We start from the raw sequence: 17,455 nt of genomic DNA on the forward strand, positions 1-17,455 counted from the left end.
GTTATGAAGATTATATGAGCTCACGTATGTAAAGGGCCTAGCATTAGTGCTAGGTTCACAGGAGATTCTCAGTGATTGTCATCACCCACTTATATCCCTGTTCCAGTAATCTAAAAACCCATTTAAACAATGAGGGAAGTAGAATTTAGACAGTAGGGATCTAGATGGGGCATGAGACTCCAGAGTCTATTCCTAGTTAAAATAACCCTCTTCACCGTCTCAATCAGGTTCCCTGCAAGTGAATACCAAGGCTAGTGTTCCCTTGGGGCAACAGTTGGTCATGTGTAAGGTGAGACCCCTGACTAAAAAGCAAATCTTAAGCCCCAGTATCCATAATGCCCATGATTTGTCACTCCTTGTGGCTGAAGCATTGTGGATTTTTATTAAAATGCAAATGTTTCCTGGGAGAGGCAGCATACATATTCACTATTTGGCCTCATTAGCTTTCACTTACGTCTTTCCATGAGTAGAGTACTTCTATGCCTCTGTGCTTTGAGCTCGGGGCATGCTCTGAGGCAGGCTATCGCTCCCTTTCCAGAGTGTTAAAATCCTTCTCAACATTCAAGGCTCACCTTGGACACCTCCTCCAGAAGCCTGCTGAGATAGCTCCACGGGATCCTGCCTTCCCTCCTCTGTCCCCTCCGCGGGAGCATCGAGTCCTACGCTCCTATGGAGACCTGCCTTGAATTCCTGCTTGTCCTTTACTTGCCCGATGACCTTAGGCTAATAAATGCCTTGGCCTTATTGAGCCTCAGTTTTTGTGCCTTCAGAAAGAAGCAGGTGATAATACTTAACTTCAGGGCAATACGGGGCATGCTCTATTCGCTCGCGCAATGCCCACTCTGCTGACTAGCACAGCCCCGTGATTTGGGAATTTGGCTAATTCTTCTCACGGCACCACAAGCCCCTCGGGGCACCTCTATCCGAGCACCCAGCTCAGCCCGCCTTCAGGTGCTTAATGATTCTAATCGTTGGCATCCGGCGCAGCCAGGCAGCCCTGGGCTGCATTTCCACCGGCCATACGGTCTTTCACCAAGCAGGAGGTTAATGAGATGCTGAGTAGAAAGGGCTTGGGGCTCGCGCTCCCGCTCGTGGGGAACTGAGTAGCTTGGTAACAACACCGCGGCCTCATGATTAGTGCATTAGACATGCGGACGCTTAGGAAAGGCAGAGATTCCCGGGATTGCTGGGCCGGCCTCGAGGGCTGAGGCCGGGTACCGCCGCGCACCCCGGCTGGGAGCCCGGCTGCCCTCAGGACAAATCCCCCCATTCCCGCTCCGGGGATCTGCGCACTCCCTGGGGAGCAAATCTCCCTTACCCTCACGGGGCTGGGGTCTGAGTCTGGGACATTCAGCTGGACTCCCACGTCTGTATGCCCGAGGTGGGCGGAAGTGGGTGGTGGGTATTGACAAGACATCCCTCTGCTTGCGGCTCCGCCGAGTCCTGAGCACCCGCAAAGCTGCGGCTAAGGCCTTAGGGACCAGCCCAGCCGGGATGTCGGGGGCGGGGCAGCCCTTGCCCAAACTGGCGGCTCGACCCGGCCCTGACTCCTCACTCTCCAGTCCGGGACAGAGAGCCGGGAGGAGCTTGAACTGAGCTCCGACTCCTGCTCCGGCCTGGGCCCGGCCCCCTCTGGTGCCACTGCACCTCCCTCCCTTCCTGACCCGGCCCTAGGCCCAGACTCGGCCCCGGCCGGGCCCAGACCCGGCCCTCTGCGGCTCCTCCGGGCTCCAGGTTGGCGCAAACAAAGCCCTGATTGACTGCCCGGAGGGGCGGGCCTCGCTGCCGGGCCGCCTCCTCCCCTCCCAGACCCGCCAGGGATTTGCCGGGAAGGGCGGGGGCAGCGTGAGATCTGGGGGTGTGTGAGGACCGTGAGGGGCCGAGTCCCGGGCTCGAGAAGATTGTGCCCACCGTCTGCCTGAAGCTCAGGCTGTCCCCTCTAGGTCGTCTCCCTCAAGCCTAAGGGGGAACAGAGGGACTCCGAAGGGCAGGGTGGGGTTCCTCGCGGGCCAGCTTTCGTCTTGGGGTCCCCGGGGCCACCCCAGCTGTAGGCTGCTTGTGAGGAAAGAGGGAATGGGAGCGAAGAACAGGCAGGGTCCTCCCTGGAGACTCGGGGTTGATCAATGCCGGTTCTGGAGCCTGCTAGGAGGAGAGGGCAGGGGAACAGGATAGTTTGTGCTCTTTTTTTTCCATTTTAACTCTCCCTCTACTGGGCAACTGGACAAGGAGGACAGGATTCCGTAGTTTGGAAAGGGAGTCTGGGGAGGCAGCGGCGACTGGAGTATGTAGGCGAGTAAGAGGAGGAGGAAGGGCTGGGGAGAGGAGCGAGGCTGTAGCGGCTGCCTGTTGAGGGAGGAAGAGGTGGGGGGGAGAAGGGGGAGGAGAGAGAGATGACATGGGGAGAGGAGGAGGGGGGTTGGATGGGGGAGGAGGAGGAGAAGGCTCGAGGGACCGTCTGTCGCGGGACGGGCTGGCCAGCTGGGGCGCGGAGCCGGGAGGAGGAGGCAGCGGCAGCCGCAGTTCTCGAGCGGCCGCAGCAGCAGCAGAAACAAGTACCAGACACAGAGCGGCTCCTCCGGCCCGAGCAGCCACAGTCCCCCAGCCGCGATGGCGCTGCAAAGCCTGGCGAGCGAGGAAGCCAAGGGGCCCTGGCAGGAGGCAGACCGGGAACAGCAGGAGCCGGTGGGTAGCCCCGAGCCGGAGCCGGAGCCGGAGCCGGAGCCAGAGCCCGAGCCGGAGCCGGAGCCCGAGCCCGAGCCCGAGCCCGAGCCCGAGCCCCAGCCCCAGCCCGTGCCAGTGCCCCCGCCCGAGCCCCAGCCAGAGCCCCAGCCCCTACCGGACCCTGCACCCCTGCCGGAGCTGGAGTTTGAGCCTGAGTCGGCGCACGAACACGAGCCCATGCCCGTGGTGGAGACCCGTGGTACCGCGCGCGGCTTCCAGCCTCCCGAAGGTGGCTTCGGCTGGGTGGTGGTGTTCGCTGCCACCTGGTGCAACGGCTCCATCTTCGGCATCCATAACTCCGTCGGGATCCTTTACTCCATGCTGCTAGAGGAAGAAAAAGAGAAGAATCGCCAAGTGGAGTTCCAAGCAGGTGAGTGGCCCCGCGCGCCCCACCTGGCATTCTGGGAAAGGGTATCCGCTCTCGCTGCCACCGACCCCAAACCTCGTCGTCCGAGGCTCGCCCCCCCCCCCCACCTCAATGCGCTGCTCCGGCTCTTCCCCTTGCCCCATGCCCATGGCCCTGCTAGGGCACGGGTTGCGGGGCTCTGGGCAGCCTCTGCTGTGGACTAGGTGCAAGACATCTCCGGGGTGGGAACTGGGACATTCATTGATCACAGGCATGCAATGAACTTTTTTTTTTGCCCTGGGACAAATCCAGACGCACCTTTCGGATTTGTTTAAAGTACTTTGCCCGTGTGTGCAGGGAGAAAATATTTGCAGGATGGGGGGGGGGGGGGGGAGGACGGGGACGGTGAAGTCATGAAGAGAGGAGAGAGTTGAGAGGTGGGGCTGGCTCTGAGAGAAGCACCGTGCAGCCGATCTCCGCAGCAGCCCCCGTTCCTTTAGTGGAACGGAGGTGTTCACCGTCAAAAACACTTTAGAAATCCTGGTGACTCTGAGTGAAGGGTCAAATACAGGGCAGGCGTGTGTGTCTGCAGGAGAGAAAGGGAAGGAGGGTGGGAGGAAGTTCGAGTGGGGGTGGGGGTGCTTCTCTTTGCCCGCCGTGGTTACGGCCCAGCCAGGCTGGGCAATCCTCTGCCTCCCTGCGGGAGCGAGTGGATCTCCGTGCCCTGTGAGCCAAACCCCAAAGCCGGCAGGGAGGCGGTCTCCTCTGTCTCCTGCCCTAGAGGCGTGAGGACACCGGCAAAGCTGGGCTTTGCGCCCCCAACCAGAGTCGTGCAGTCCCTGGCTACCAGCGCCTCTCAGCTATCCGCGGGGTGCCTCGTTCGGCCTTAAGTCAGAATGCCAGGTCTGCCACTCCCACTTTCGCTTGGGGCTGATTTGGTCTCCTTCCCTAAGACAAGCAGGGTAGGAGGACATAGCCCTCGCTCTCCAAGCGCGTGGCCGCAAGACCCCAGGCATGCGCGCTTCTCGCTTTGAGGCTGCCTGTGAGCTCGGAAAAGTCAGAGGAGCCATCCTGCTTTCCCAGCAAGCAGCTGGCAAAGAACCTCAGCAATTCTGATGAGGGTCTCAGGACGGAACCAGGGGCTTGGATGGCCTCTCCCGCCAGGCTCGCTTCCTCTCATGGCTCCTCAGGACAGTTCGACTCACACCACCCCACCACCCCCAAGTTCGCAACTCAGAATATATGCCTTTTCTCAGTGCTGCCCTGGGGCTGAGGGGTTCCCTCCTCTCACCAAACTCCTACACGTACTTTTGCTGCCATATGAGGAGACCTGGGGATTATTAAATGAACATAGAAAGAAGTCTTGAATTGGGGAGCGTCCACCTGTGGATTCCCTGCGACCTTGGAGAGCCTTTCCCATTGCTTTCAACCAAAGACTTGTAGTTTTAGTTTGTGGCTTCTCTGGGCTGGTCTGGCAGAAGGGACTCTGAGGTTCTCGGGGCTCTCAATGCTTCGGAACTTGTGACTCATTGGCGCAGCCACAATGTGCAGGCCCCACTTAAAGAAAGCTCAAGTGTACCTCAGTGGCTGTGAAGGGCAGTCTCACGACTACCCAGGCCCATGTGACACTGGAGTGAAGGAGTCCCTGGACTGTGTGGAACAACTTCTGGGGGGGAAGGTCTCTGCCACACTCACCCCTGGGACCACCTTTTTTCCTGATTTGATTCAGTTCAGGGGCTCTTGGGAAGGCAGCCAGGGTTGGGCCTCCAGCTGTTGCCTAGGTTACCTTGGAGGGCACCTGCTGAGCATTGCCCTGCAGTTGAAGGCAGGCCTTCAGGATCAGTGGCAAAGTCTGGGTGAAACTTGATGGGAAGCAGTGGAGGCTGGGCTGAAGCTAAGCCCTGGCATTTATGTGGTGTGAGCAGGCCTAGAGCTGGGGCCTTAGGAGTATGTAATAAAACTTGGAAAAACCACTATTTTACCAGGAAGAGGTTCACTGCTGGGGAACAGACTTCAAAGTAGGTGATCATAGGGGACTCAGGAGGAGGGCTGGCTGAGACTTTCCGGTCAAGAACTCACAGTACAGCTGGGGGGTGCAGTGGGCTCTGCAGAGGTGTGGCTGGTGTGTACTCTGACTCAGACCAGGTCTGTTGAGGGGCTGAGGTTACTGGTTTAAATGATGGTGAGTATAGGACAGGAAGCGACAGAAAGGAATTTGGTATGTCCCCAGGGTCTCAAAATACTTTGGCTTGGGTCCTTGCTGTGGTGTATCTTGAATTCACTAAACTTATTTTTGATACTGGAGGCTCTCAGGAACACCTCAGTTTTTATTTTGCAAAATTCTGGAACTCTCTGCCACATTCTGGAGCTCCTAGAAAATCTCCTCCTTAGCACTACCTTTCTGAGCCTCTCAGCTTTCCCAAGCAACCATCCAGATCCTTAGATTCCAAATGTGTCTCTGCCTACACACACTTTCTGCAGTTTACTCAAAATTTCCCGGCCACCTGTGCCACAGCCCTGGTGTCTCAAAGGGATAGAAGAAGCTAGAAATTTGCTTTCATCTTTATCAGCCAGTATTTGCCCAATAGCCACTCTGGGGACATGGAACATATACCCCCGCACTCAAGGAGGTTGGTGCGTTGTCTATTTTTATTAATGTGGTGATTTGTCCATTTCTATTAATGTCTGACATGATTTTCATCTCTAAAAGTCCATGAATTTAGTGTTTGGAGGCACTCTGCAACCCAGATTCTCTTTGGGTAGGCCTAATATCTTCACAGCTCTAAAGCCGTGCTGATTGGCTTAATGAGTTGAAGGTTCCGCAAATGGTTGGAACCGTTGTGAGGGAGCCCCAGAAACAGGTAATTTTGATGTTTGGAGGATAAATCCGTATCAAGGGGCCTCTGGGCATGGGGAAAAGCCAAAGGAGGTAGAAGGGAAGTGGAAGTCGGGTCAAGTAGAGCATGCAATGTGCAGACTTTGTGGACTACGTGATGTGTACAGTTCTGTGGTGTCACCAGCAGTATATTTTGTCCCCTCTCTTCACCTGTTCTGGAGGAAAGCCAACTTTCCCTACGTCCTAGGCCTGTAGTGACTGACAGACAAAGGTTCTTAAGAGGGAAGCAAGTGACCAAAGTCTAGTTTAGGGGAAAAAGGGAAAAGATCAGGAGAGAAATGAGCCTATACTTTTCACAGAGATTGTGGGAAATTTGGGAGCGCCCCAAGCCAGACCAAGCAGCAGACAGGACAGGAGGCAACCAGGCAATTTTGTGGAAAGTATAGGCCTAGCATGGCTTCCTTGGATGATAGGGGAGCCTTGTGGAGGAAAGAAGGGAAAGAGGAGGAAGGAGGCATTGGTTACAGCCCCCAGCTCACCATTGGAACCCTATATGAGTTGGAGCTGGGGTGGCGTTAAGGTTGGGGGTTCAGGAGACAAGGCAGAATAAGCCAGAGTTGCTAACATTGCCTCCAAGCTTAAGTCTTTTTGAAAGTGCTCCAGAGTAAACCCATTACCCCGCACTTTTCCACCTGCCATTCTAGCACTGAGCCATAAAATAGATGAGAGGCACTTCACATTGGGCAGTTTATAAGCATGGTCCTTGTAAACTCCGCGGGGTGGGGGGTGGGGGGTAGAGAGGGAGGTGGCAGCTAAGGCTCTCACCGCCAGGGTAAGGGACAATGGTTGGGAAAGTTCACTATTGGACATAAGATGGTTCGGGCTGATGCGACACTCTAATGGAGACAGAATTTTCTAGGCATGGGGAAGAATGGTATACTTTACCTTTGGGTGAACCAAGAGTCTCATGGATGGATGGGGCCAGGGGCAGGGTATGCTGTCTTTCTCTTCCCCTCTTAAAATTTTTCATTGCTTGGTTCAGTGTCTCACTGGGCTTACCATTATATCGCTGACTTTGAGAGCAAGATATCTTTTGAGCAAGTTTGCCAATCTCTTGACTTCAGCTGAAGGCTTTTGCCCATCATCCAGCAGAGCTACATCAGGTTGGCTCAGAGGCTGCTGTGAAGCTTCAGGCCACAGAGCCATTGGCCAGGCATCTTCCAAGTCATTCCCCTGCCCCTTTCCAACCAAACTGGATCCCAAACTGCAATCTTGACTCATATGGGAAGGGATGAGAATGAGAGGTTAGGGCATTTGGAAGTCAATAAGGGGGATGCTTGTTTGAGCTGGGATAGCTGGTTGAGGCTGGCTTCCTGGCTCACTGTTTAGTGGCCTCAAATGCTTATTTTAAGTCTAAAAAAGCATGACCCAAGGACCCCCCAAAACTGGTGATCTCAGTGATATTAGCTAGGCAGTGACCAGAAGTTAGACAGCTTATACCCCTAACTTGCTCTGTGGTTGTATGCAGGTACTTCACTTCTCTGAACCTCAGTTTACCTATCTGTAAAATGAGAGGGTTTGAGTAGGTGAACTTTCTAGCTCTGATATTCTATCCTTCAAGAATTATGCGATATCTTGTTCTTTACTATTCACCTGGCATAAATTCTGGCTCATTTAGGCAAATTAAAATTTGTTAAGCTGCCTGAATGGGAGTGAGGACAGGTTGGGATGAGATTGGGAAAGCAAAGAAAAGCCATATAGACATCATTTCCCCATGTCATTTGTATTTAAAGACGATGGGGCTGCCCGTGAGTATGGATGTGGTTATAAAGAAACACTCCTTTTTATTCAGTACGGGCAACTCTGGGTGTACAGCTGCTTCTCCCAAAATGCCCTGGAGAACGCTCTGTTGGGTTTCCATAGTCTCTGCATCAACTTCAGCTTCACTCAGGGCTTAGCTGAGAGTGTGCCTACTGAAGTAGCAGGCACAGAACTCTCTCTCCTTTTCCTTGGGTTTATACTTTCTTGTCATTGGCAGTATTTCTTCCAGTCCCATGAAGAATAGACAAGTAGCTGGACTGTCAGTATTTGCAGAAATACATAAAGAATCCCATTTCAACCTTCTGAGCAGACCAGTTTCCCAGGAGGTGCACTGCTTTTCCTGCCAGCATCTATTTTTTGTTTTGTTGCATTTTGAAAAGAAGGAATCATTTACTCTTTTCAGATTGTGTAAACGATTGAATGGGATTTCCTGTCTTGAAAGGAACTGTCTCACCTGTGATTGAATGAATAAATCCTAGAGAAAAGAGTTTGTTCTTAAAATGCGCATGCACACACACACACACACACACACACACACGCATGCGCACACGCACACACGCACGCGCACACACACGCACGCGCGCGCGCACGCACACACACACACACACACCCTACACCCCAAGCCACAGATTTTGAATATTCCATCTGAGACAAATCTTTCCCCATCAGTCTGTGGAATCAGGTGTCACAGAGGCTTCTGTAGGGGTTATGGAGAACTAGTACAAAAAACCCAGATTGGGAAACCTGGTAGGTGAGGGTGATGAAGAGAATATGGCCAGCCTGGCTTGTGCCTCTTGACTTGGGCCCATTTGCAACCCCCCAACAGTGGAACTGGGAAATATTTATTGCAAGTTTCTTTCTGCCTTCATCCTCCCCTCATGCGGCATCCCTCCCAGTATTCGAAGGTTACTGGGAAGAGGGTTTAGGCCATCCCAGCCCTCTCTGGCTTCAGGGATGACAGAGGACTAAGCCTAGCGACAGTTAGTGTGGTTGCTTATGTGAAATCAGTTGGCACCTCCTTGTGGGTGGGGAAAGTGGCCTGTTTGGGTGGCCTGAGGAAGTGCAGCCTCTTCACCATGGCAGTCTTGCCGTCCTCTATCCTGTACTTTGGTCCAGTTTCTGGGGTTGGTGGAAGAGGAAGGGATGACGTTGGCAGTCCCAACCACATATTTTCTCAGCTCCTCTTATTTTCACAGTGCATTTTTACCATGTTTGCTAGATGTGCCATCCCCTTTCCTCCCAGTATTATTCTGTCTCTTCTCTTTCCACTGCTTAGTTAGGGGAACAACTTGGGTTCAGGATATTGTACAGGCCCAACTCCAGCCAGGTTCTCAGGTCCACTCTTACACATCCCACAGAGGCATCTCTTCCCCTTTTCCCTTTATGTCCTCTCTTGCTCTCCACTTTCTGGTGAAAGTGACTTTTTTTTTTTTTTTTTTTTTTTGTCGTTTTTTTCGTGACCGGCACTCAGCCAGTGAGTGCACTGGTCATTCCTATATAGGATCCGAACCCGCGGCGGGAGCGTCGCCGCGCTCCCAGCGCAGCACTCTACCGAGTGCGCCACGGGCTCGGCCCGAAAGTGACTTTTTATAGAGCACTTGAGAATGTGGAAGCCATCATCTCCGGATTTTTGCGGTAAGATAGCTGCTATGAAACCCTTCTTTTCATTTCTACCCCTCTTCTTTTTACAGCCCTAGTACCCCAACCCAGGAGATAGGAGTTTAGCAGGGTCTTAGTAGTATTCAATAAATGTCCTGGTCACTTGCACCCCTTTCTCTTCAAATCCTCACCATCATTGTTCCTCATCTCCTGGGCCAGCTGAACTTTCAGATCTCAGATTGGTCTAAGGTAGCTTCAGGGGTTCTGGATCATTCTATTTTGAGCCCCCTAGCATCTCCCTTCTTGCCAAAAATATTGCACAGTTAGTTGTAGAGAGGTCAGAGAAGGAAGAAGACAGACACTCAAGTCCTAACTAGAGTCAAAAGTGCTTATAGGGAGGGTAGAGAGTGGGTGTGAAACTCTCAGGTTAGTTGCTCTCCTGCTTCAATGAGGCTGAAGGGAAAAGCGGAAGGGAAATGTTGCTAAACAGGCAGTTTCCACACAGTCTCTTTGCCCAAATTACCCTGTGGATCTGCTTGCCCATCCTCTTACCCAGGCTGGAAGGGTGTGTGCATGCACCCATGTGTCCAGACCCGTGTGTACGTGTGTGTAGCTGGGTGTGTGGTGTCTGTCCAGGCCTATTAGCACAGTTACTTAGAACATGGTGCCTATAAAGACTGAGGTCACTGGTTCAGTCACTTGTTCAGGTCACTGAGCTTCTCACAAAGAAAAGAACTCTTCCTCTGTTTACAGCCCATGCCCCTGGTGTGGGGTTGCCACTAATCCCAAGGGTAAGTAGGTAGAAGAATGGAGATAACTCCCTATAAGTCCTCCCTGGTACGGGGGGAAAAAGGTGAAGCACACAGCCTAGTGATGGCTGCTTCGCTACATTCCACAGTGGGCTTTTTTTTTTTTTTTGACATTTAGCTCCTTGCTTCTGTCAAGCACCCTAATAATCATAATAGTAGTAGTAGTAGTAGTAGTAGTAGCAGCAGCAGCAGCAGAAGCAGTAATAATAATTGCCAACATTTATTTAACATTTAGCAATTAACTCTGTGTAAGGCACTATACTAAGCACTTTCACGTACCAACTCATTTTATTTCTCGACAACCCTACAAGGTAGGTACCATTATTTCCTCCATTTCACAGATAAAGAAAGGCACAGAAGTTAAGTAATTTGCTCAAGTTCATATAGCAGATAATGGCAGAACCAGGATCTGGACCCAGACGTCTGAGTCCAGAACTCCTGCTTTTAGCCATCACCTAATACATAGTGCAGATGTAGGGGGCAGCTACCAAAGGAGACTGCTGCAGAGTTTTTCATTTCTTTTTCTTTTTTTTTGTCTTTTTCGTGACCAGCACTCAGCCAGTGAGTGCACCGGCCATTCCTATATAGGATCCGAACCCGCGGCGGGAGCGTCGCCACGCTCCCAGCGCCACACTCTCCCGAGTGCACCACGGGCTCGGCCCAGAGTTTTTCATTTCTGTAGCCTTTGAGCATCTTTATGACTAAGGGATCAAAAGAGGTGACCAAGAAGGGGTTTAGTAAACAAAAAATGGACAGTCTCAGTGATACATGGCATACTCTTCTAACTGCCCATTTCACTCTACCCAGAGTGTTGTATGCAAAGGGTCATAATCCTTGAGTCCAGAAAAGGGCCAGAGAAACTGTCTCTTCTTAGTTGTTTAGCCCTGAACAAGTCATATAGTCTTCCCATTCTTCAGTATTCTCATCTACAAAATGAGACAAACAGTATATACTTTGATAAGACTGTGAAGGGTCAAATGAGACTGTGTGTATGTGAAAGATCTTTGTAAGCTGTGAAGTGGTTGCTGTTGTTGTAGTTATTGTGATTCTTTTCCAGCTCCTAGAAATGGAGTCACTATTCCTTTCTCTAAATGTTTCCTCCACACCTCCCACCTCCCCACTGCATCTTGTCCCTATCTCTCCTCTGTGTTCTTCTGCAGTTTGACCCCGGTGTCCTGTAGCTAAGGACTGGTTGTGTTTTCTTTATTCCTCAATTCTCTGAGAGCCCAGGGAGAGGAGGGGCCAGATCCCAGGTCATATACATTCAAGGAAACAAGGCATGTTGAAATATTTACAGCACTTGGCAGGAGCTCACAAACCTCCCTTGTCAAAGACTGAGTTTTTTTAGTAAGAATTGCTAGGGATGGGGGGTGGATGATGGGGTGGAGGTAGGGAGTCACTTCCTCCCGAGAGGGTCTCTCACAGAGCTTCTGTTCTTCTGCAGGTAGTGAGGAAGAAGGAAAGGGATATTTAGGGTCAGAAGGTCTGGGCCAGGGGACATTAAGCATGGAAGGAACCTTGCTCCTTTGTATTCAGCTCTGGAGTGGGCCAGTTTCCTTGTGTTCTAAACAGGATTGTCCCAGAGAACAGAGGCTACAGAAGGATTGTGGCCCTCACAAAGGAGGATTGCAATAGCAGTTTTGAGCAAGCATTTCAATGGCCACTTAGGGAGTCTCCATTAAGACCAGCTGGTAGGCAAATCAGAATGGAAATGTTTCTTTTTTGTTGCAAACAAACAAACAAACAAACAAAAAACAAAATCACCAAACCCTTCTTTGAGACTAAGAGGTCAAATATACTAGGACTCACCATTTTGATTTTCAGTTATCTAAATGTGTGAGCTGGATAGCATTCTAGGGATCACTTAATCCTACTCCCTTCAGTTCCCATCTTACAGGTAGAGAACCAAGATCTGGAAAGATGTGATCTTAACCAGCATTGTGGGTAGATGCTGGTAGTAGAGATTGAATTGTAAGAGGGTTGGGGGGTAGGTGCATGGGGTAGGTTGCTGGCATGCTAGACATTCCCCAACTCAATCTGTGACATATTGCCCCTCCTCCTCTCTCCCTGAACTTTTCTAAAGTCAGTACCCAGGCACTACTTCGTGGAAAGAGATGGAGACAAAATTCAAAAGGTACAGCAGTGAAAAGTTTCTCTCCCACTCTTGTCTTCCAGGCTACCTTGTTTCCCTCCTTAGAGGCCACCAATGTTATTCAGGTTTATTTTTAAATTTTTTTGGCAGCTGGCCGGTATGGAGATTTGAACCCTTGACCTTGGTGTTATAACACCACACTCTAGCCAACTGAGCTAACTGTCCAGCCCTTAGAGGCCACCAATGTTATCTGCTGTATCCTTCCAGGGATATTCTGTATATATACAAGCAAGTGTGTCTGAGTGTGTGTGTATACCCTACTTTTAAAGTACAAGTGGTAGCCTATAATCCACATTATCCTCTGCCTTAGCTTTTATACTTCAAAATATATCTTGGATATTGTTACACATTAAGTCCGTAAAGTGTTCATTCTTTTTTATAGCTGCAGTATATTCCATTATATAAGTATATCATAATTAAATCGACACCTAACTAATGGATGTTCAAGCTATTACCAATCTTTGACTATGGACTGTAGAGTCAAACAGTGTTAGATCCAGATTGCTTACCACATGGCTGGTATTGACAAGGTTTTTAACTTCTTGGAGTCTGAATTTTCTCATATGTGAAATAAGGGTAATAATAACATCTATCATTACTGGTGTGGGGATTAAATGAAATGAGGCAGGTAAAACATCTAGCATACAGCCTGGCCAATACTAAGTGTTCAGTAAGTGTTACTTCTCTCCCTGCTCACAAGCCCTTCCCATACCCTCCACCTCCAACTGAATTAATGTTGGTTCAATTCAAGTCAATAGGTCTTTGATATGTGCTAGGCTGGGCCTAGCATGAGCCAGAGAAGAAAAAAGCTTCCTCAAGAAGTTTATAATTTCTTTGAGAAGACCAAACAGCTACAGATCACTGCTAAGTAGTAAAAAATGTGTGCACATTAAATTGAATGTAATTTCCATGTGGTGATGTGGAAAAGGAGAGATGAGTGTGAGGGCCAGAGAAATCAAGGAAGTTTTGCTGGTAGGGCTGAAACTTGAAATGGGGCTTAGCTAAGTGGCGAACTGGGCAGTGGCAGGGTGGAGGGGTTGAGAAATGGACAGTTTGGTTGTTGTTCAGATTTTGGGTCTTTGCCCTCTGGGAGCCCAGTGCATTACTGTTCCCCATTAGTCCCTATCCAGCAGGTGGAGTGGTGTGGAAGGGCAGGAGAAGAGGAAAATACTAAGGACATTTGGAGAGAAGGGCACAGGGCGGGGGGATGTCTGGGCATCCAGCCACAGAATGAGGTGCCTGCAAATGCCTTGCGGCCCAGCCGGCCCAGCCCACACCACCTGCTCTTCTATGTCAGCGGCCCAAGTGCTTTTTCTAAGAGGTCTGAGGGGAAGAACAGCGTAAGTAACAGCAGCTCTCAGCCCCTCATCCTGGGTCCCAAACAGGCCTCCAGATCCTGTGAAGCCCAGGACAAAGAAGACTATTGAGTGATCGACAGAGGGGATTATTACTACAGATTACTGCTAAGTAGTAAAAAATGTATGCACATTAAATTGAATGCAATTTCCATGTGGTGATGTGGAAAAGGAGAGATGAGTGTGAGGGCCACTATAATCCCCTCTATGTGTGGCACATTGTAGTTTACATCTTAGTTTGTGTTGAACCTTGCAACAGAGACAGTAATGATATAAAATACCCAGTTGAATCTCATTATGTGCTAACATCTTTGGTCACATCAAGTGCTATACTGAGGGGTCTTGGAAAATGAAAAGTCAACGTGGTTTATATTAGTTAGGGAAAAGTTCACTGCAGGGAAAGGCTATGTAGCGTAGAGATTCATATTCCCACTTTACAGTTGCAGAAAATGGATAGCAGATTGAGGGCAAGTGAGTGGCCTAAGGTTACAAATTTAATATAGAGCAGAGCTGGCTAGAACCCAGGCCTCCCAATTCCATGTTCCATGGGGGCAGAAATTTAGGAGTTCCCCAAAAGCTGGAATAGAATTTTTCCTAAATTTGGTAGCAGCCTGAAGTGTATGGGTAAGAAGCAGCATAATATAATGAAACAAACAAACTGGGAGTCAAAAAGTTCAGGAGCATAAAAATGGGTGTCACAAAAAGAGGGATCTGGGTATATAGCTAATGCCTGTTTCTAGAATCAAGAAAGAGCATTGGAGTGGAGTTCAGGAGACCTGGGTTCTGGTTCTGAAGCCGTTACTAGCTGTCTTTGTGATTCTGCCAAGCTCCTTCCCCTTTCTGGACCTCAAATTTTTCCGCTTATGCAATGAGAAAGTTGGACCCTCCAGAGACTTAGTGGTGTTTAGAACCAATGGCTTTTGTAAACCAAGGAGGCCTTGAGAGCTTGCTGGCAATGGGGAGAGGGTGATGGAAAACGGTGAGGTGGTGAGTGGAAGAGAACAACTTCTCTGATGAAAACGGAAAACAGATCCTCCCAGATCTGAGCAAAAACGAGTTCTGGAAAGGATAATTTTCCTGTGGTCTCTATCCCATCTCCTTGGAGAATTCCATCCAAGAGAGGCAAAGAGAAAGGATGTGTGTGCAAGTGAGCAAGCACCTCAATGTGATGCTGAGATTTGGTGGGACAGATTGTGATACGCTGAGTCAACATCCCTGAAAATCTCTGCTGAGTAATCTCAACTTTAAGACCACTTTTCTAAGGCCTTGGTCTTTTTTTTTAAAGGGGGTTGTATCTTATGGACGGGGAGCCACTAAGAGTCCTTCTCTGATGGAGATTGCTTGAGTGACCACTGACCCTGTAGACAAACTGTCTGGATAGATCCTGGCTTCACCGTTCACTAGCTGTGTGTCCTTGGGAAAGGAACTTAACCTCTCTTTGCCTCTATTTCCTCATTTGTAAAAGAAGGATAACAAGAGAACTTACCGCATAGGGTTGTTAAGTGAGTTGGTAGGTATATATATATAAAGATCGATAGATATATATCTTTAGCTAGCTTAGAACAGTGTCTGGCCCATGGTAAGTGCTATATAAGTGTTTGCTGTTCTTATTAACTACCTTGTAGGCACAGCTCATGAATCTATATAGCTGGACCTGAGAGATCAAGTGTGACCTCAGGTGAGCCCAAGGGACCTCAACATTACCCAGTCCAGAATTATGTGGGGTAGGGGTACGTTATCAAAGCACCATCTGGGTTGCTCTGATGTTGGCCATACCCAGGGCCAAATTAAAACCTTTAGAGGCCCTTCTAAGAACTACTTCTCTGATTGCTGAATTCTGAAACACAGTCCATTAAATCCATACTTTTCTCATTTTGGTGTGGCCCTGCTTCGCTGGTGCCCGAAGCTCATGCATAGTCCACCTGTTGGTTAATCCTGCACTGGCCATTCCAGCCTGTAAGCTTCTCCCTAAGTTCTGGAGGGAACCAATGACTGTGAGTAGTCTACACATTCACAAACATCAGTTTTGATCCCAAGCAGCTCCATCCACAGCAGGGTGCTTTGCATTCCAGCTCCTGAGAGCTTACCCTGCCAAGTCCCATGACTGTTTTGCTGGTTGGGACCTCCCATCCTGTTACTTGGAAGGATGGTTTACCTTCTGGGGCCAGAGGGAGGGGAGAACAAATGCCTGGAAATTCCAACAAGACCCCCTGCAGGAAGCTTGAAACATTAGCAAGTTAAAGTTTGGTGACAAGTTGGGATGACAGAACATGGTCATGGTAGAGAAGGGGAATGGTGAGGATCTTCTGCCTCCAGATGACTAGGAGACCAAGCCCCTCCCCAGAGCCCTGACTCCAACAAGGACTTCAAATCAGTGATCCCAGAAACCCTGGAGTGACTATCAGTATCTGCATTACTCTGTACAGCCTGACCAGGTCCTAACCACCCAAATGGTGAACAACGGGACAGTTGTATATTCCAAGAGCCAAAATGTGTTTGCCTTGACCTAGATTTTGCCTATGGAAACACTAGCCAAAGACAAGTTTTCCTTAGATCCTCTGGCCAAACAGCTGGAAGGACCCGGTGGCCTGGGTAAGGGGGGTTAGCAGGACCTGGGACGGCTTCATTTGCTGCCTTACCCAGGGATGGCACCACTCACATTGAAGCCTAGCCAGGCCTGTGCTACCTGCCCTTACGGAATGTCTCAAACATGGAAAGCTCAGGTGAAACTCGTCAGACCAGATGTTGGGAGTCTGTGGCTTTTAGGAAAAGAAAGATAGATTGGCAGACAGCCAGAGGAGAGAATAGGGAGGAAATAAACTTATTGTACCAGCTCCTATCCCCAGGAACCACCCCCCCTTGGGTTCCAGAATATCACCCATGAACATCTGCTCAAGGAGGCCATGGCTCATCTGTGTCTCATGAGTGGACCTAGCTAGTATCTCCAGGCAGGACCAGCCACCCAAAGGCTACTTTCCAGGCCATGGCTCCACAGAATAGCACTGGACTTGGGTCCCTCTTCCTTTTCATGGAATTTGTTTCGGCACTAACAGAAAAGATGGCCTTGGAATGGGGTGTCATAAAGAAGGCCCAAAAGTTCAACTCCCCTTTGTCTCACTTCTCCATGTGCTATGTAGTATAGGGTAAGGCACAGGATCTGACATTATATAGATCAGTGTTAAAGTACTGGCTTTGCTGTTTAACCAGTCTGCAATCTTGGCCAAGCCTGAGCCTCACATTTTTTTTTTTTGTGACCAGTAAGGGGATCGCAACCCTTGGCTTGGTGTCGCCCAAACCGCGCTCAGCCAGTGAGCGCACCGGCCATCCCTATATAGGATCCGAACCTGTGGCCTCGGCGCTCCCAGCGCCGCACTCTCCCGAGTGAGCCACAGGGTCAGCCCCCTCACTTTTCTTCTCTGTAGAAAAGGGTCAATGGGAGGGTCATAATCCCTACCTCTCAGTTTTGTGATGAGATTCCAATGACAGGATGGATGTGACAGTCCTTTGAAAACTGCTTCGAGCCTTCCATATGAACTATCATCATAGTTGCCACATATATAAGTTCATCTGTAGACTTGTACATGTGCTCATGCATGTATAGCTGGATTGAGACATCACCCATGATGTATGCACATATAAGCAACCACTTGTACGTGTAAAACTGTACACATGCATCTGCCCTTAAGCCTGAACTCATGACATAGACAATTAAAAGTGCACACCCATACACATTTATCCATATGGAGATCCTTTTTCTTTCTCACACACATATCCACACAGAGGCAGATATGTATGTATCCATGTATGTATGTGTAT

At 49.8% G+C, this 17,455-nt stretch overlaps 1 protein-coding gene across 1 annotated transcript in view; it reads left to right on the forward strand.

Annotated features, from left to right (window-relative positions):
* The first annotated feature begins 2,507 nt into the window (after positions 1-2,507).
* SLC16A2 (solute carrier family 16 member 2) overlaps positions 2,508-17,455 on the forward strand; it is a 90,986-nt gene continuing 76,038 nt past the window's right edge. Inside the window, exon 1 of the mRNA XM_063084039.1 lies at positions 2,508-3,091. Within this exon, the coding sequence (XP_062940109.1) occupies positions 2,608-3,091 (484 nt within the window). The 5' untranslated portion in view covers positions 2,508-2,607. The remainder of the gene's footprint in view (positions 3,092-17,455) is intronic.

The sequence above is a fragment of the Cynocephalus volans genome, chromosome X (genome assembly GCF_027409185.1).
Source record: "Cynocephalus volans isolate mCynVol1 chromosome X, mCynVol1.pri, whole genome shotgun sequence".
NCBI lineage: Eukaryota > Metazoa > Chordata > Mammalia > Dermoptera > Cynocephalidae > Cynocephalus > Cynocephalus volans.